This window comes from Chrysemys picta, chromosome 6 (assembly GCF_011386835.1).
Source record: "Chrysemys picta bellii isolate R12L10 chromosome 6, ASM1138683v2, whole genome shotgun sequence".
Taxonomy (NCBI): Eukaryota; Metazoa; Chordata; order Testudines; family Emydidae; genus Chrysemys; species Chrysemys picta.
Window position 1 is genome coordinate 76,513,953 of NC_088796.1, and position 20,529 is coordinate 76,534,481.

Below are 20,529 nucleotides of genomic sequence, written 5' to 3' on the forward strand. Positions count from 1 at the left end.
ATTTGGCAGATGGAATATCAAATGTGAATACAAAGCATTGGTTTTATAATTGGCTTCATATGTAAATGTCCCAGTACTAAGTGAGATACTTCATCACCACACTAACCTTTGCACTTGCAATATAAGTACCAAATTTAATTCTCTGCATTATAGGTATGTATATGTAGCTTACCTAGTTTTTTCTGACATCTGTTTAACTGCTTGCACATGTGAATAATGAGAAATAATGGAATTCAATATGTTGCTTGTCCAAATGGAATTGGTAAAAGTACTTTCTTTTTGTGCTGTATATATGGTTATAAAGAAGGCTAGGGAGTATGTAACTACTGTGTGATAAAGAGAAATGTATTCTGGTGGTGGTTGACAGTTATGTTTAAGTTATTAAAGATTGACTAAAAAGGGAAACACTTTATCTTGGAACAGAGATTGTTCACATGATTTTAACTCTACATGTCAGTAATTTCCAGGGTGGATAAAAATCAATGATTTTTTTATTTATTTTTAAATAAAAATCTGATTTTTTTTTAAATTTAAATTGGATTTTTTGATAAATACGTTTTTCATCAAAAAGCAATCTGAAGATAGTTTTAATTAAGATACATTATAGCTCAAAGATATCTCATCATGGAATAGGGATTATAAATTCTAATTCTATAGTATGAGACAATATATTCATGTAAAGTTTAAGAAAAGTTTTGTAAATGAGTTCCAATAGTTCATGGATTAGGGACCCAATCTTCTGGGGTTCCAGGGGCTTCTGTATAGATTATTTAGGTTAATCTTTCTATCTGCCCAGTGGGACTCAGTGCTCAGTCTAGAAGATACCATCAGAGATGCTTAGTTTTGCAGTTCTCAAACTGTGGATGTGTGTACACAGAGTCAATCCCTTACCTCTCTCTAAAAGTGCAAAGTTTCAAAAAGTTCAATGAATAGAAGATTGTTGGGGGCGGAATAGATCTGGACAAGGAGAAGAAGTCTGAAGATAAATGTGAGAAGGGAGGGACAGGCAGTAGAAACAAAAGTGAAACTGTTTGAGCAGCATATTCCAGAAGTCTTGAGGTCTTTCTGAGTGTAGCCTTCATTGATTTTAGATCTACCATACCATTCTCTCACTAGAAGGGAAAACCTATAATGGCAGCAGGCCTTAAGAGACCCAGTTTGGGAATATTTTAATAAAGTTCCTCTACCTGTGAAGAATATGTATTAAGGTTATAACAACCAACAAGAATGCACTTTTATGTAGAAATTCATGATTAAATCAAGTCTTCCTGACTAGTAATTTAAATCAATTTGATTTAAATCAAATCCACCCTGGTAATTTCCAATGTTTGTGTACTTAAAGCAAAACATTAATTTAAAATTCCCAGATTTAAACATGTTTTGGGTTTTCCAAGAAGATTCATATTTCTTGAAGTAATAGATTCTTCCTTCAGGTTAATAGTTCCAACCTCCCAGTGTTTCAAAAATACATTTATCCGGAACCCTATTTTTTGACACTCTACATTATCTGAATCCTTTCCTTGTCCCCCAGCATGAGATACAGGCTGCAAAGGGCATGTATCTCATGCTGGGGGACAAGGAAAGGATTCAGATAATGTGGTGCTTCAGGTAACAGAGCAGAGACCCTCAGCCAGGACTGTGAGGAGGATGAGCCCCCTGATACAGAGGAGGCCACCCTGTTGCTAAATGGCTCTTACAGCAGCAAAGGGAGCCCCGTGCAGTCCCACTGTCATGGGAACAAGTGAACAGGGCCATGACAGCAGACCTGCAGAGCCCCCTGTGCTGCTGCATGGCTGGTGACACCCAATCCCTGCAGGCGCAGGGTACACAGGGGAGGCTGTGGTCCTGGTGGGGTAGAGCAGAGACTCCTGGCCAGGACTGTGGTAAGGAGACCGCCAAGCTCATGACTGCATGGGGAGCCGCCCCACTTCTGAATGGCTCCTGCCTTTTGTTATCTGAACTCCTGATTATCTAGTTAAAATCCGTGTTCCCTGTGCTATTCTGTTTTTTATTTCAGAAGGTGGAGACACCTACCAGGGGAGAGGCTGTTCTAGATTTGATTTTGACAAATAGGGAGGAACTGGTTGAGAATTTGAAAGTGGAAAGCAGCTTGGGTGAAAGTGGTCATTAAATGATAGAGTTCATGATTCTAAGGAATGGTAGGAGGGAGAACAGCAAAATAAAGACAGTGGATTTCAAGAAGGCAGACTTTAGCAAACTCAAAGTTGGTAGGTAAGATCCCATAGGAAGCAAGTCTAAGGGGAAAAACTATAGAAGACAGTTGGCAGTTTTTCAAAGAGAAATTATTAAGGGCACAAGAGGAAACTATCCCACTGTGTAGGAAAGATAGGAAGTATGGCAAGAGACCACCCTGGCTTAACCAGGAGATCTTCAATGATGTAAAAATCAAGAGTCCTACAAAAAGTGGAAACTAGGTTAAATTACAAAAGATGAATATAAACAAATAACACAAGTATGTAGGGACAAAATTAGAAAGGCCAAGGCACAAAACGAGATCAAACTAGCTAAAGACATAAAGGGCAACAAGAAAATATTCTACAAATACATTAGAAGCAAGGGGAAGACCAAGGACAGGGTAGCCCCTTACTCAATGGGGGAGGGGAGTGAAGTAATAACAGAAAATGTGGAAATGGCAGAGGTGCTTAATGACTTCTTTGTTTCTGTTTTCACCAAGAAGGTTGGTGGCGATTGGATGTCTAACATAGTGAATGCCAGTGCAAATGAAGTAGTATCAGAAGAGGCTAAAATAGGGAAAGAACAAGTTAAAAATTACTTGGATAAGTTTGATGTCTTCAAGTCACCAGGGCCCGATGAAATACATTCTAGAATACTCAAGGAACTGACTGAAGAGATATCCGAGCCATTGGCGATTATCTTTGAGAAGTCATGAAAAATGGGAGAGATTCCAGAAGACTGGAAAAGGGCAAATATAGTGCCTATCTATAAAAAGGGAAATAAGGACAACCCAGAGATTTACAGACCAGTCAGCTTAACTTCTGTACCCGGAAAGATAATGGAGCAAATAATTAAGCAATCAGTTTACAAACATCTAGAAGATAATAAGGTGATATGTAACAGTCAGCATGGATTTGTCAAAAACAAATCGTGTCAAACCAACCTGACAGGGTAACAAGCCTCCTGGATGGGGGAAGCGGTAGACATGGTATATCTTGATTTTAGTAAAGCTTTTGATACTGTCCCACATGACTTCCTCATAAACTAGGGAAATGCAACCAAGATGGAGCTACTATAAAGTGGATGCAAAACTGGTTGGAAAACCATTCCCAGAGAGTAGTAATCAGTGGTTCACAGTCCTGCTGGAAGGGCATAACGAGTGGGGTCCCACGGGGATCGGTTCAATATCTTCTTCAGTGATTTAGATAATGGCATAGAGAGTACACTTATAAAGTTTGCGGACGATACCAAGCTGGGAGGGGTTGCAAGTGATTTGGAGGATAGGCTTAAAATTCAAAATTATTTGGACAAACTGGAGAAATGGTCTGAAGTAATGAAATTCAATAAGGACAAATGCAAAGTACTCCATTTAGGAAGGAACAGTCAGTTACACACATACAAAATGGGAAAGGACTGCCTAGGAAGGAGTACTGCGGAAAGGGATCTGTGGGTCATAGTGGACCACAAGCTAAATCTGAGTCAACAGGTAATGCTGTTGCAGAAAAAAGTGAACATCATTCTGGGATGTATTAGCAGGGATGTTGTAAGCAAAACACGAGAAGTAATTCTTATGCTCTACTCTGCTCTGATTAGGCCTCCACTGGACTATTGTGTCCAATTCTGGGTGCCACATTTCAGGAAGGATGTGGACAAATTGGAGAGAGTCCAGAGAAGAGCAACAAAAATGATTAAAGGTCTAGAAAACATGACCTATGAGGGAAGATTGGAAAAAATTGGGTTTGTTTAGTCTGGAAAAGAGAAGGCTGAGAGGTGACATAACAGTTTTCAAGTATGTGAAAGGTTGTTACATGGAGGAGGGAAAAAATTGTTTTTCTTAACCTCTGAGTATAGGACAAGAAGCAGTGGGCTAAAATTGAAGCAAGGGATGTTTAAGTTGGACATTAGGGAAAACTTCCTAACTGTCAGGGTGGTTAAGCACAGGAATAAATTGCCTAGGGAGGTTGTGGAATCTCCATCATTGGAGATTTTTAAGAGCAGGTTAGACAAACAACTATCAGGAATGGCCTAGATAATTAGTCCTGCCTTGTGTGCAGGGGACTGGACTAGATGACCTCTCGAGGTCCCTTCCAGTTCTATGATTCTATAATTGGGAGTATACTGTATTCATTTGACAAGCATCTCTACAAAATTCGTTTGTGAGCTGCACAGCATGAATCTATTCTTTCCTAGACTGTTTTCTTGTCTCCTTTGAACTGCTTCTTTCTAGACAGATCTCTCTGGATTCTTGTTCCCTCACTCCAAACTGGCTTCGCTATTGTTGCCCCTTCTCCTATGACAATGTGTGGATTTCATAAAGGATTTAATGGAAGGCCTGACAAAGTCTGCATCATGCCACATGGAGTTTAGGAAGTGCACATGAGTGGTCAGGACTTGAGCGGTGTCTAAAATATTTCAGTTCCCCTTACGTACAATAAAATGGAATTTAATTTTCCTCCCCATTCAATCTCCCCCCCTCAATTAAAGGCGTCTGTAATAGCTAGAAAAAACTAATTTGATATTTCTAAACTAATTCTAGATAGTTTTCTCTTTATGATCCAGAAATTTAGGAAAGTGTTTTAAATGAAAACATCTGAGTTTTGTTTTTAACCCCATTTCTTTTAAACATATGTCCAATTTGCTTCAAATTTCCTCTAGAAAAAATCTCCTTTGGAATAAAATGAGATCTGTAACATTTCAGGTGGATAAGGTTTCCCGACTAAAAGCCTTTGTCGGAGGGCTCAAAATGAAACTTTTGGGGAAAGCATTTTTCAACCTTTATTATAGTAAATACTAGTGTCTTCACATTTTCCACTAAAATGGGATGGAAGGGATCTCAGTTATGCTTTTTTAGGTTCCACACAAATTTACTGTTTTTTCTTGTATCCATAGATTTAGTTGGGGAGCTACCTTAATTATCCTTTGAAAGTTAACTCACTAGTATACTGTTAATGCCATACATTCTTCTCTGTAGATTGAAGAGGAAGCAAATGGAGACGTATTTGATATAGAAATCAATGTCTCAGACCCAGAGAAAGTTGGTGAGTTGGTATCTCAGACGCAGAGAAAGATGGCATTCTTTCAGCATTAAATTGTCTACTTGCTATTTGAAAAAAAAAAAAACCTATGGTTTTAGCATAATTTTGCATTTATTTATAATTCCAGCTTATATGTGATTCAGAAGACTTGCCCTTGGATTAAGTACCTTTCTTTTAACTGTGTATCTTCTTACAGGGGATGGCATGAATGCTTACATGGCATACAGAGTAACAACAAAGGTAACTATTGTCTGCAACTACTTTTCACCTTGAATATAAATATGTAGAATATCAACTACAGTACACCTGAGTAGATGAAAAAATAACTGAGAATTAAAATACAACTTTTCTGTGGATTTTTTTAGACATCCCTTTCTATGTTTCACAAAAATGAATTCTCTGTTAAAAGAAGATTCAGTGACTTTCTTGGTTTGCACAGCAAATTAGCAACAAAATACCTGCATGTTGGTTACATTGTGCCTCCAGCTCCAGAAAAAAGTATTGTAGGTAAGCATGGTTTCTATAAGGATGAACATATACATCCAATCTTTGACTCGGCTTTTTTTGTCTTGCATTAGCCCTCAAATATTATTTAAATGCAAATATTAAAATTGTAACACATGGTGTCTGAAAATAAAATGTACAGTTCATGTCAAAATATCATTTGAACAAAATATTTTGCATAGAATACCGCCAACTGCTTGATCTCAGGATCTTGAAAATTAAAATGGGTTGTAAATTAAAATGTTTGTAAAAGAAGACTATTTTTAGTGCAAGTAGGGATTAAGGGTGAGAAGAGAATAGGAACAGTAACAAAAGCTAGTATTCAACAGTAAACTTCAGTTGAGAGAATATATTTAAACTACCCCCCTCCTGGAGCATATAAGAAGTGAGGTAGTATGAAAAGGAGATCTGACCTAATGCCTGGACTCCTGTTTCTTGTCCATTTTCCTAGATTTTCAGCCTAGTCTCTTTGCTTTGAGATTTTTTCATTTAACTTATTTTGTGTTCATTACCAGTTGTTTGAAGTAGTATCCCCTGCATTCCCTGTTCAGTCCATGTCCTAACTTCTATTCAGCTTTGAACCCCTTACTAGTATTTGTCAATAGATTTTTTTCAGCCTTTTTTGTAATTTTTGAAAACACCTGTTAATGTCCTCTTATTTGTCCTCATTTCTAATGAGAATAAGCCTATCTCCCTTAAAGTGCGGTTCTGCTTTGAATAGTGACCCTGAATGACACCGGTGTCTCCATGAATGCTGTTTAGGATCAGATCCTCAGCTGGTATAAATCAGCATGGTCTGAGCACATAAATGCTGGAACTAGTGGTGCTGGGGATGCTGCCTCACCTCCCTGGCTTGAAGTGGTTTCTGTCATATACAGGGTTTACAGTTTGGTTCAGTGGCTCTCAGCACTCCCCATTGTACAAGTTGTTCCAGCACCCCTGGTTTAGCAAGGATCTACCTCCAGTGTGCTCTCTTAATAAAGATGATTTCTTGTTGCCAGTCCTTTAAGCTTAGTGTGGGCACTGGGAGTAGCAGTTTCTTTTTCTGCATCACACACATTTAAAGGCTCTCAAGGCCAAATTAAGCCTTCAGTTACACCCATGCAAAGCCATTACACCCATGTAAAGCTATTGAATGTAACTGATTGGAGATTAATAAGCAATACACAAGGAGGAATAGAATCCATCTTCCTCTCCCATAACTGGAGTTGGTGTCTTAAGGTAACAGAAGTAAAAATTGTAAAACTTATTTTTGTCACTGAAATAAGTAAATATTGCTGAGTATGCACAGGAAGCAAATCTTTATGTAAAATGGTACCTTCCTACACAAGTCATTCTACAGTGTAGGACTGCATTTTAACTTGTCCTCATAACTGAAATATCTGGTCTCAATAATCTTCACTGGCCTCCTCTAAGGCACTGGTATAATGACCAATACTTTATACTATATTCCAGATGGGTGTCTGAAGTGTGCTGCACTAACAGTATGTAATCTCTTGTGATTCTGTTCCTCTACTGATATAATCTAGCTTCTTATTTGTCTTTTCTAACTGCAACTGTGAACTGAGCTGACTTTTAATTACTCTTCCACAGTAACCACTAAATCATTTCTGTAGCGTGCTATATGACTGTTCCGGTTTAGTATATACAGTACAGAAGAATCGTTTAATCTGCATTGGGATGATAGCCAGAGAATAGATTCACTGCAGTATATTTCAATAACTAAACAATGGGTAACTGATGCATCTAGTAATTTTGTTCTAAGTATTGACATGGCTGGAGGTGTTTAAATCTGTTTATTGCTCAGCGGTGTAAATTGATGTTCATTTGTAAAGTTTTCACCAAAGCTGTTCATTCACTCGAGGTTGTCTGAGTGTTCTACTGAAATTAAATAATGGATCTAATTTTTATCTGTAGTTTAAACTGTTAACAGAACAGGGAGGTAGTGATTTATTCAGTGTAAAAGTCAGCCAATTCTGATTTATTTTTTTTCCATCTTGCTGTATGTGATCCAATAGTCTTGTTAGATGCTCAAAAAATGAATCCCTTGTTACTTTTTGTCCTTCTCTCTTTTCTACTGATCTGATGGTTAAGAAGAGAGATCCTGGCAGCTCTGGCCCATTTGTACATCATGGGGAACACTTATGGCATCAAGCTGTTTTCTCTCCTTGCTCTATCTACAGTGAACAGCTCCCATCAAATCCTCAGACTTGAAAAATATGTGGTGCCTGAAAGTGTCATGAAATTCTAGAGCCACAGTGTATCACTGCCCTAAAGTATCTCTCATACACAGGGTGAGAGGGGGTACTGGACTAGACTAGATGTACCATTGATCTGGTACTGTATGGCAGTTCTCACATCTCTGGAAAACCAATTTTGATTGTATGAATGAGTCCAGCTGAACTAGGCTGGGTTAGTATATGTGTGTGTGTCATTCACAATGAATGTTGATAAACCCTTTATCCCACAGAGTTTCCATAATCTACAGAAATTGTGATAAAAAATTTAGTTTATTGGGATTAATTTCATATTTTTATTCTTGCTTACTATGAGTCCACTTATAGAGGGTTTAGCGGGAGCTATAAAAGCTCTTAGAAAAAGCTGTTGGAAAAAATTAAACCCCAAAGTTGTGACTTCAGGGTCCTGTATTTTGGGACCTTGTAGGGCTAAAATTGAGTTGGGTCCAACCAAGACTGGGAATCTTCCCTTTGCAATGAATGGGATGAGATTCCTATTTCTAGCCCTGGACAGTTATGAGATACCTTTAAAAAGGGGAAGGAGGAGAATCCGGGGAACTACAGACAGGTCAGCCTCACCTCAGACCCTGTAAAAATCATGGAGCAGGTCCTCAAGGAATACATTTTGAAGCATTTGGAGGAGAAGAAGGTGATCAGGAACAGTCAACGTGGATTCACCAACGGCAAGTCATGCCTGATCAACCTGATTGCCTTCTATGATGAGATAACTGGCTCTGTAGACATGGGGAAAGTGATGGGCGTGATATACTTTGACTTCAGCAAATCTTTTGATGCGGTCCTCCACGGTATTCTTGCCAGCAAGTTAAAAAGCTGGCTATATTGTCGGGCTCAACATGTAGTGATCAACAGCTCGATTTCTAATTGGCAGCCGGTATCAAGCAGAATGCCCCAGAGGTTTTTTGTTCAACATCTTCATTAATGATGTGGATGATGGGATGGATTGTACCCTCAGCAAGTTCGTGGATGACACTAAGCTGCGGAGAGAGAGAGATGCTAGAGGGTAAAGATAGGGCCCAGAGTGACCTAGACAAATTGAAGGATTAAGCCAAAAGAAATCTGATGAGCTTCAACAAGGACAAGTGCAGAGTCCTGCACTTAGGATGGAAGAATCCCATGCACTGGTACAGGCTGGGGACCGACTGGCTAAGCAGCAGTTCTGCAGAAAAAGAGCTGGGGATTACAGTGGACAAGAAGCTGGATATGAATCAACAGTGTGCCCTTGTTGCAAAGAAGGCTAATGGCATTTTGGGCTCCATTAATAGGAGCACTGCCAGCAAATTGAGAGAAGTGATTATTCCCCTCTATTCGGCATTGGTGAGGCTACATCTGGAGCATTGCGTCCAGTTTTGGTCCCCCCACTACAGAATAGATGTGGATAACAGGGCATAGATCACTTGATGTTAACCTATCTGTTCATTCCCTTTGGGGCCCCTGCCATTGGCCACTGTCAGAGGACAGGATACCAGGCTTGATTGGACCTTTAGTCTGACCCAGTATGGCCATTCTTATGTTTTATTAAATTAAAAGTAATAGAATGAAAATGTTGGGTGTTTGACTGTGTCATTATTATTAAAAATGCACTATAATATAAAGAGGTCTTCGCTAGGAGGCAGGTTAAGTAATATTTAAGAGCCAGTTGAAAAGAAGAACATTTCAATTGAAAAAGAGCTCAAGAAAAAATAAAACTAGAATAGGTGATGATAAAATAGTTTCATAAATACACAGGTTCAAAGATTGTATCAACAATTAACTGAAGGCCCTTGTATACAAAGCAGATTTTGTTATGAAAAAGGAAATAAGTGATAAATTATTGGCTCAAACGCTTAAAGGGGTTCAAGAGCAATGTATTATTCCACCAATTAAAAACAATCTACAGAAGACAGTTATACACTCTAATGATATATGTGCTACTTTGGTTGTTTATTATGAAAACCTCTATGCCTCAGATACTCCAAGCTCTTGAAAAGTTTCAGAGTAGCAGCCGTGTTAGTCTGTATCCGCAAAAAGAAGAACAGGAGGACTTGTGGCACCTTAGAGACTAACAAATTTATTAGAGCATAAGCTTTCGTGGACTACAGCCCACTTCCGAAGAAGTGGGCTGTAGTCCACGAAAGCTTATGCTCTAATAAATTTGTTAGTCTCTAAGGTGCCACAAGTCCTCCTGTTCTTCTTCAAGCTCTTGAAGTTATTCAGAAATATCTGGAAGTAGCAAAGTTGCCAAAGACAAACAAAATTGATAAAGAAATAACAGGAGAAGAAATCTTAGAGGTTAGCAAGTAGGAAAAGTGTTAAAAATTCCAGGACCTGACAGCTTTCCAGCTGGATTTTATAAGTATTTAAAGAAGTATTAGTATGTCCCTTGAGAGGTACCTTCAATATTATTCCATTAGGGGCGGGCTTCCATAACCTATGAAAGAAGCCACTGTTGTTATCCCTAAAGTTGGAAAAGGCCTTACCTTATGCAGCTCATATAGGCGCATTTCACTGCTGAATCATGACAAAGATTTTAGCAAAAATAGTAGGTAGCCGATTGCAGTCTGTTCTCAGTTTGTACGAATCCAGATTAAACTGGATTCACTAAAGATAGACATGTGAGACAATATTCTGATAGTGCTTGGAATCATCTATAATGCCAGATCAAAAAGAGATCCGCTGCTTTTGTTATCACGATGCAGTGAGAGCTTTTGATAGAATAGAGTCAAACTTTGTGTCAAGGCCTGTCCCATATGGATGCTGGCCCTCAGATCCTTAAATGGATAACTACTGTTTACACCAGCCCAAAAGCAGCTGGGTGAGCTAGTGAGGTTAAATCTTCCCTGTTTGAATTACACAGAGGAACTTGGCAGGGATCTCCATAGTCTCCCCTTTTTTGCACTGGCCATGGAGATTTTGCACAGAGGATAAGGAACAGTGAATTTATCACTGGAGTAGAACTTGCAGGGACACAGCAAAAATAGCTTTATGAACAGATGACGTAATACAGTTTTTCTCTGAACCAAATATTTCCCTAAAATTAGTTTAGAAAGAAATCTATTACTGCAGGAAAGCATCTGGATTTCAGATTTGGCATAATTTACTTTAAATGATAGCTGTAAATTTGCCAGACTGAGATGACATTCCTTCCAAAAATATTTAGGTACAGATGGGTAACAAATTCTATAAGATACCTGGGAATTCAACTCTCAAGCTAGAAGAGATCTATGATTTAAATAGCAAATCACTAGTACTACAAATGAAAATAAGATCTGAAGTGCTGTGGGAAGTATGCAATTTCTTGTTTGGGAAGAATAGCCACAGTCCAGAATGAACACAGGATTTATTTTCTTGTTTAAAAATCTTTTTGTAATCCTTCTAGAAAAAACTCTAGCGGAAATGCAGAGGATGTTAGAATTTATATGAGTTGGGGGGGAGGGAGGGGAGCACCAGTGCTTTGTATAGGAAAGCCATTAAACAGGATGGATTAGCTGTTTGAAATATTCTATTATATTGTCAAAACAGTTAGTTCAAAGCAGTTGTGGATTGGGGGACTCTGACACAGCCAAACTATTGAACAAGAAAATTGTGGCAGTGAAAATATCGCTATGTTACCAGGCATTAATAAAAAGTCACACCTTCCAGAAATGTATATACATCTTTTAGTGAAGACTACTCTGGATTTGGAATAGAACTAGAAATAAACTATTTTTCCTCTCCAGTGATGTCCATTGCAAATAATCCATTGTTAATCCAAATCATGAACCAAACTGTTTACAGATTGGGAGAGCCATGGAATCCCAGAATCCTAGAACCATAGGATTAGAAGGGACAGCAAGGGTCATCTAGTCTAACACCTGCCAAAATGCAGAATTACATATGGTTGGCCATCTATTCAGTAAAGAAACTTTTCTAACATACTTAGAAATCAAAACCAACTTTAACTGGACCAGTCCCCCATTGTACCAGTACTTTCAAGGTAGGCTTTGTTTCTCAACTTTATAGAAAAGCTGTTTTATACAGAAATCTCATTTGAATAGAAGCAATGGTGTCTGATCAATTAAGGAACAGAAAAATAACTAATTGATATTAGTTTTTGCAGACAATTTCCCTAACCAAAATAAAGTCCATATCTGACATGCTGGGAAAAGGATCTGGATAGACAAATTACCCTGGGTTTGAGCTTGAGATTGCTTGTCCTCTTTTCAGTCTGTAGCCTGATAAAAGAACACTTCTTTACCATACCATTTCAATGGTACCTCACAGCACGCAGGCCTTGGGGAGGGGGCGGGGGTGAGATATTGGAAAAATCGTGGTGAAAGAGGAAATTTATATGCATATATAGCGGACATGTCCAGTCATTAGAGAGTATTGGGATGACATTCGTAATTAAATATTCAGCAATTTGTGATGCTTGTTACCAAAGGATCACTGCGTCATTTTCCTGGGGCTTCCAAGTGGAAAGGGTCATACTAAGCTAGTGGTACCTTCTCATTTGAGAGAGAGAAAAATAGTCCATCTATACAGGAAGGTGGTGATTATGGAAAATTCACACACCAACTGCAAACCAAGCAAATTAGAGGACAGAAACTTGGATATAAGGTTACCATGTAGTCAAAATTCAGTGTACTCACCTGCGCGGGGGGGGGGGGGGGACACCTGACCAATTTTTTGAATGTTAACATTTGATAGATATGCCTGCTCTGTTAAATATATGTAATTGGAGCTCAGTATAATAAAATCACTAGAAGTAACATAGGTGTAAGGATTGTCACTGTAATATAACACCCTACTAAAAAGAGAGATCTGATGCTAATATTATTGTATGTCTTTTTAAACAAAAACTCACTTTTGTAATGATTGTTTTGTTTCTGATATTTACATGGAAAGGATTTGTAAACATGTTTACTTCCGAATTAGTATAAAAAAAAAAAAGGCAAGAAAATACACTACACAGTAGTCTATTCAATAAAGTGGCGACCTTTTTAAAATAGAAGTTGCAACTTAACTCTGTGGAGTGTGAGTTCCTAATAAGTTTCAAGTCATCTGACTTCTATTCGATCTTTTTTTTAATTAGGGCTGTCAAACAATTAAAAAAATTAATTGTGATCAATCGCAGTTTTAATCGCACTTTAAACAATAATAGAATACCAACTGAAATTTATTATAAATATTTTTGGATGTTTTTCTACTTTTTCAAATATATTGAATGCAGTTACAACACAGAATACAAAGTGTACAGTGCTCACTTTATATTGGTGTTGATTTACACTGTAAAAAACAAAAGAAATAGTATTTTTCAATTCACCTCAGACAGGTACTGTAGTGCGATCTCTTTATTGTGAAAGTGCAACTTATAAATGTCGATTTTTTTTTTAACATCACTGCACTCAGAAACAAAACAACATAAAACTTTAGAGAACTACACACCCACTAAATCCTACTTCTTGTTCAGTCAATCACTAAGACAAACAAATTTGTTTACATTTATGGGAGCTAGTGCTGCCCCCTTCTTATTTACAATGTCACCTGAAAGTGAGAACAGGCATTCACCTGGCACTTCTGTAGCTGGCTTTGCAAGGTATTTATGTGCCAGATATACTAAACATTTGTGTGCCCTTTCATGCTTCGGCCACCATTCCAGAGGACATGCTTCTATGAGGTGAATTGAAAAATACTGTTTCTTTTGTTTATCTTTTTTACAGTGCAAGTATTTGTAGTAAAAAATAATATAAAGTGAGCACTGTACGCTTTGTATTCTGCTTTGTAATTGCAATCAATATATTTGAAAAGGTAGGAAAACATCCAAAAATATATATATATAATACATTTCAATTGGTATTCTGTTGTTAACAATATGATTAAAACTGCGATTAATCACTATTAATTTTTTAATCGTGATTTAAATTTTTTGAGTTAATCACGTGAGTTGATTGCGATTAATTGACAGCCCTACTTTTTATAATTGAAATTGTTTTAAATATCCAAAATGTTTATCAGCAGCAGTGTACTTGATTTCAGAAATTTGTTGTTTGGGAATTTTTAGAAAAGCTTACTGCATACAGTATCCATTATCTTTCTCTGTCTGCCTTGGTGCTGATTTTCATGTAACTTTGACTTTAGTGCATAACATTCAAGTCAGCTTTAATACCTTTATAGTTCTAAGCACATCAGTTATGTTCATGATTACCTCATGGTAATGTAAAATCAATATCACATAATTTTCTTCAAAGGCATGACCAAGGTTAAAGTAGGCAAGGAAGATTCATCATCTACAGAATTTGTAGAAAAAAGAAGAGCTGCACTAGAAAGGTAATATGTGTATTTATATTTACTGCATTCCCCTGGTATATTCATGTACTAAGTAGGCTCTGTATGCCCAGTCTGATCCAGCAGCTTGTACAGTTCTTGAGCTGCTGGATCAGATCCATACAATCTGAATTTCCTGACTAAAGTATGGTCAATTCATTTTACTTTTTAAATTCAGTTGCAACCTAAAAAAAAAAAAGTAAATAGAATTTTTTTTGTTAAGTTGGATGCCATACTAAAGAGACTTGAACGAGAATGATACCTTAATGATTTCCTACTTTTTCAAATATATTGATTGTGGCAGGACCAAGCAAACCTAGATCATCCCTGACAGGTTTTGTCCAACCTGTTCTATAATATAGATGGCATTGTTCATTTATAACTACACTGCATGCTGTATAGTAGTACTGTTAAGTCAGAGCCAAACATGACAGGTCCTTGCTCTAAAGGGCTTACTAGGGTACTGGCAAAAAAAAAAAAAAAAAAAAAAAGGCCGTGAGACAAGACAGGACATATAGCATGAGACTGTTGTTCAAGCAGCAATAGATCTTTGTGTTCCAAGAAAAAGCAAAAAATAAATTTCTCAAAAGAAAGCAAACATCAGAGCTGTAGATTCATTCATCAGTTACTGATAACTTCACTCATCAAGGGATGAATCTGAATTTGGTTGCCTTGTACTCCTTAGGTTTCTTGGCTTTTCTTTAGCATACCCATGTCTTCCCGTTTTCAGTTGCTTTGGTTTTGTAACATTCTCTTCTTGGTATATGTAAACAAGACTTCTCTTAGTGATTTTTCATAATAGTTGTTGGCACAGGCAGATAACCAAATGCTGGGTGTTTGATATCAGCTTAAGTTTTTTGGGGGGTTGGAAGGGCAGGTAACAACATACACAAACATGATTGGAAGTCACAGCGGAGAGGCAAAGGATTGAAGGGGCAGGGAGACTGAAATATCTTCTAACCCTTAGAGGTGATTCCTCCACAACAGGGGGCTTGAGCATATTGGCAGAATGATTAAGGGAAGCTTGCACGCTGCTTGCTCCGTGGATAAGGACATTTCCTGTGCTGTCAGGAGCACTAAATTGTTTTAAGTTATCTAATATTTTAATCTTTAAAATCATAGGTATCTACAACGAACAGTAAAACACCCAACCTTGTTACAGGATCCTGATTTAAGGCAGTTCTTGGAAAGTTCTGAGGTATTTACGTGTTTTTTTGTTTTTGTTTTTGTTTTTTTTAAAGTTCTCCTATTTGTTCTCTAGTTAATAATGGTACTTTATACAAAGTAATATATAGTCTCATCTTTAGATATGGAGACTTAGTTCCATAATTTCTTGTGCACTAAGATTAGATTATATCTTCAGTGGGATAAGATGTCTCAAAGTACAAAAATAATGAGCTACAGAGTCTCTTGCCTTTACCTCTTATTAAAATGTAGATTAGGTCAGTAGTGACTCTGAAGTTACCTGACTGCTCACTAGTTTATGGGAAATAAATTGTTCTTCCCAGCTCCAAATGGACAAATGTCCAAGTCACTAAAATACACGTGGCACTGCTGTTGGCTGCTTTCAGCAGAGAGTTGAGGGATTAAACTGTCATGGAAACAAAATTATCCTCTCACCTGTAACCCTTAGATGGGATTCCCCTGAGGTCAAGGTTGAGGTTTGTTGGTGGGGGTAATATGGAGAAGTTTGCACTGTTGTTGGCCATACTATATCTGTTCTGTGGATAGAGGACTTTGGTCACCAGTGCTATCAATCTAGCACATTTCACAAGCATTAATACACTTAAAAAAACTGTATATATGACAACAATCTGTTTTATGGATGCACATAATGTATCTGCTGTAATATTTACTTGTCTAATAAGCCCACGTCATTATCCTAGTCATGTTACCCCAACCATACCAAAAGAATCACATCACTGACATGTGCATCATTACTGAATAACTTAAATACTAATTCTCATGACATTCCTGTGAGAGGTAGGTTTCAAGACTTAACTTCCATTTAGAAATTAATGTACACAAATACAGTGTGCTCATTTGTACACGACCAAGATACTATCTGAAAGATTTTCATAATGTACTGAAATATTATTATAGCATCTCAAAGTATTTATCGTTTTATACTATATCTAAGCTTTTCTGTCTGTTTCTTTAGTAGCAGTGTACTCTCTATATAGGTGGCCAGTTAAGGCCTTTGGCTATTTCGTAACAGCTTTTGACAAATAGGGTGTTTGTTCCATCTAAATGTAAAGGTACAGAAGAAAAGCAAATGGAAAGTCTATATTTTTAAGTTTTCCTCTGAGAATGTAAAAGTAGTAAATTTGAGAAATTAGGTTCTACTATATTGAAATATACGAGAGTGAAGAAAACACTACATTCTTTTCAGTCCCTCTTGTGCCCAGTTAAACCTCCAGCCTTTTAACCGGTTTGTTTGCCCTTATTTGTCATTCAATTCCAGCTGCCGAGAGCAGTTAACACCCAGGCTCTGAGTGGAGCAGGAATATTGAGGATGGTGAACAAGGCTGCCGACGCTGTCAACAAAATGACAATCAAGATGAATGAATCGGATGCAGTAAGAGCTGATTTTTCGACTTGAATAATGAGACAAATTAATGAGGCTCAACAATTGCATTTTAAGGCTGAAGGAGTAGAAAATGGGATATTAATTTACTTATTGGCTTGGGTTCTCAGCTGCATCAGTTGACCACCATGGTTGTACATGGTTAATTTGTTTCTTTAAAACAAGGAATGTAGTTTGTTGTTGGTAACGTAATTTGTACTGCTTGTTTTTTTTTTTTTATCTTTTGCCAGTGGTTTGAGGAAAAACAGCAACAATTTGAGAATCTGGATCAGCAACTTAGGAAACTTCATGCCAGTGTAGAAGCCTTGGTCTGCCACAGAAAAGGTAGGTTTTGTTTTAATGTGGGTGTTAATTTTAGTGCCCAGGAGTTAAAATATTTTATTAAAACAAACTATTTCATATCTGTGTTAAATTGATTTTTACTATAGACTTGCAACTAATACAAGATAAGTTAGCCAGAGACTCAAAGTATACTGTGGTTTAATACAAAACATGCACTAACTTTCCAACTTAAAATTACCTTTATTATTTTATTTAAACTTATCAAACATTTTGGAACTTCTTTTGTATCCCTCAACTTACATTTTATTATCCCAAATGTATACAATTCTTATTATACCCATTAAAAAGGGAATTTTTAAAGGTTGCTATATTGATTATAGCAGTGGATTCTTTTCTCAAGAAGACTTGTTTGATTAGTACAAGCTTTGCAAGAGTGAACTGTGCGCTGATGTTACAAAACATGGGTGATACACAAGTTTGTTCTACAGGTGATTACCAATTCTGTTCTTAACAGTCATCCTTACAGGTACAGGTAAAGCAATTACAAAGGACATATTTGTTTTAGAACAAGGTTGAAGTTTTAACAGTTGATGCAAAATGACTGTGTAAGTAAGATAGGTCAAGAAATGCTTTGTTGTGCATCCTGTATGTCTTAAAATGTATAGTTTACAGTGTAAAAAGCAAGATTATGATTTTACACATTTAAACAAAACGAGAACAAAAATTATTACGTAAATATACGTGCAACATGGTCAAATAAATGCTGCTGTTGAAACTAACCCTTGCATTAAGCCAACTGAACTGAGAATAAGTCATCGTGGCATTTAATTTGTCTTTTTAAAAGTAAAAATTGTCAGTAGCTGGATTTTTTTTTTTTTTTTTTGGTCTTATCAAAGTGAATGGGATAGAGAAGGGCTAGCTTAAACCATTGCAGCTCTTTAGCCAGACAGGTTTTTTGTGTACTGGGCTTAATAGTGCTATAGAGTATCAGTTTTAGATTATCAGTACGTCTCCCTAACAGAAAGATAAAAACATAACCTTTTTAAGACCGTAAAATCTTAGTTTACGGCACATTGTAACATTTGAGAATGCAGCAAAACTCCAGATAGATGTGAAAACACAAAATACAGAATCTTTGTCCCTGATTAACACACTGGATAATCCTTTAATGATGTGTATTCTTCCTCGTGCATACCGTAATGCTGGCACTGTGCCTGCCTAACCTGCTGGTTAGGCCTGCTAAGAATAGACAGTGGTGTCAAATGGGAAAGGACTTTATTAAACTCAAGGCAAACATTAACAGAGTGTCTACAGAGCATGCTAAGTGACTGAAAAATTGGTGGACTTAAGTTTCAGAACTTTTTTACCAAATGCACGCTAGTCCTTGTGCCAAATTTCAAAGTAGTCATTTTGCTGTAACCCTATATTAATATTTTTTCCACAATTGGAAGTGTGGAATTTTATCTTAAATTGCTTTCCTAAATCTCAAATGAGGAAATTTTGTTCATGTTTAAAAATTACAAAAAAAAAAAAAAATGTTGATCTTCAGGCAGAGATGGTGTTAAAACTTCAGCCCTAAAGATAAATATTTCAGGATGCTATGAACACATGAAAATGGAAACTTTCTTTGGTACTATATAGGGAGTGTGATCAGTGGCTGCTAGAATTTCAAATAACTACCAAAGTTATTTTTTGAAAAAGCCATAGATGCATGTATTTATTTAAATACCTGAAAAGAAGAAGGAAAACTTGAGTTTTAAAATTACAAACATTTGTTATCATTGGCCCTATTTATGTGGTGCTGCTTTTAACAATCCATTGTTACCTTAGTTATAAGTTTTGTCAAGTTTCCAAATGGATTACCTGTGACATAAGCTAACATGCACATAGGCAATTGTTTATCAAATCCTGTTTGTACGAATTAACTCAATACAGCATTATTATTTAAAATGGTTTGCGTAAAATTAAACATAAAAATGTGTATAAGTATTTCTGAAGATAATGTTGTAATATAATAAACTTTTACTGGATTCATATTATACTACAAGTAGGTCATCTTTCATATATTGATATAGGTGCACCTAATTACAAAGGTGCCACCCATATGATTATGGCAGCCTTTTAAAACAGAAAACTGACTTGCCCGCCCTTTACCATGAGAAGATTATAATTGGGGGTGGAGGATGAGGAGATGGCAGTGTGTATTCTGCAGCAAGTACCCTTAAACTCAATGTCAGTGTTAATTTATTGTCTTATGAAATAACTTCATTCCTTTCCACCCTGTTTCCAAACATGTGCATCTGTGCTTCATAGCTGAACTTTCTCATTGATATAAAACTAGTAAAGACATATTTTCAGTTGAGCATTTTTGAGCATAAGTTTTTGCTTTACTCTCCAGGCAGCCTGGCTCCATTCACTGGGTCTTTGTTCTTGCAGTGTTGTCCAGTCAGCCTAGCTCAGAACTTCCTTCAGGGCTGCCCGGGGGGAGTGGGGCCCCCATGAGAATATAGTATTCTATAGCATTGAAACTTTTTTTTTTATGGAAGGGGCCCCCAAAATTGCTTTTCCCCAGGACCCCTGAATCCTCTGGGCAGCCCTGACTTCCTTTCCCCTGTGTGTGCCAGGGGAGTGGGGAGCATAGCCACACTCAGCTACACATTTCCCTAGTTTCCAAGGCCTCAGGTGATGCACTGTTCTCCAGGCAGCTTATTTTATCAATCTAGATTTTTGGCTCCATCTGCTCCCTGGCTATAAGCTGGACTCTGGCTCTGACCCCCTCAGTACTCTGTTGCCTGGCTCCATAGAACTGTGCAATGAGTGCACTGTAAGCCAGGTAATTGCCCTTTGTGGGAAAAGCTGGAGAGTGAGAGAAAGCTGCAGCCGGGTCAGGGAGATAGAGAGAAAAATGTGGCTCACCTGGCCTGAGCAGATAATGACTTCTGTGGTCACAGAATCAGAGAGTCCGTGGGACCCTGAGTGAGGATGAAAGATAATGCTTCTTAGAGCTATTGTTTTGGGCTGTCTACACACCCAACGACAACAGGATATGGTTTTTAAACTCAGTTCACTATTTCAATATTTTTCTCAAAACCATGAAGGCTAGAAACTTATTTTTCAATGAAAGCTGAGATTCTGTAGCATAGTTCTGCAGCAGAGGGTCAATTCCACAGAATACATCAGGACACAGATGATAATCAAAGATTTATTTTTTTTTTATTTTTTTTTACTCATAATTCAGGAGTAGAATTTTACAGAACAGGATTACAGGATAGACACAGAGGCTGGCCTTCGCAGGCCAATGCTTGAGCGTTTGAGCCTAATGTTTTTACCGTTATCTTGAATTTTGTTTTGAATTCTAAATTTGGAGTCCTAGGATCCATAACTG

At 37.3% G+C, this 20,529-nt stretch overlaps 1 protein-coding gene across 2 annotated transcripts in view; it reads left to right on the forward strand.

Moving 5' to 3' along the window:
* The window catches only part of SNX2 (sorting nexin 2), a 58,008-nt gene that overhangs the window by 22,258 nt on the left and 15,221 nt on the right, over positions 1 to 20,529 (forward strand). For both annotated transcript variants that reach the window (XM_005305150.5, XM_065599277.1), the window contains exons 4-10: positions 5,168 to 5,234; positions 5,428 to 5,471; positions 5,597 to 5,738; positions 14,200 to 14,278; positions 15,398 to 15,473; positions 16,740 to 16,853; positions 17,093 to 17,186. In XM_005305150.5, coding sequence (XP_005305207.1) covers positions 5,168 to 5,234; positions 5,428 to 5,471; positions 5,597 to 5,738; positions 14,200 to 14,278; positions 15,398 to 15,473; positions 16,740 to 16,853; positions 17,093 to 17,186 — 616 coding nt within the window. The remainder of the gene's footprint in view (positions 1 to 5,167; positions 5,235 to 5,427; positions 5,472 to 5,596; positions 5,739 to 14,199; positions 14,279 to 15,397; positions 15,474 to 16,739; positions 16,854 to 17,092; positions 17,187 to 20,529) is intronic.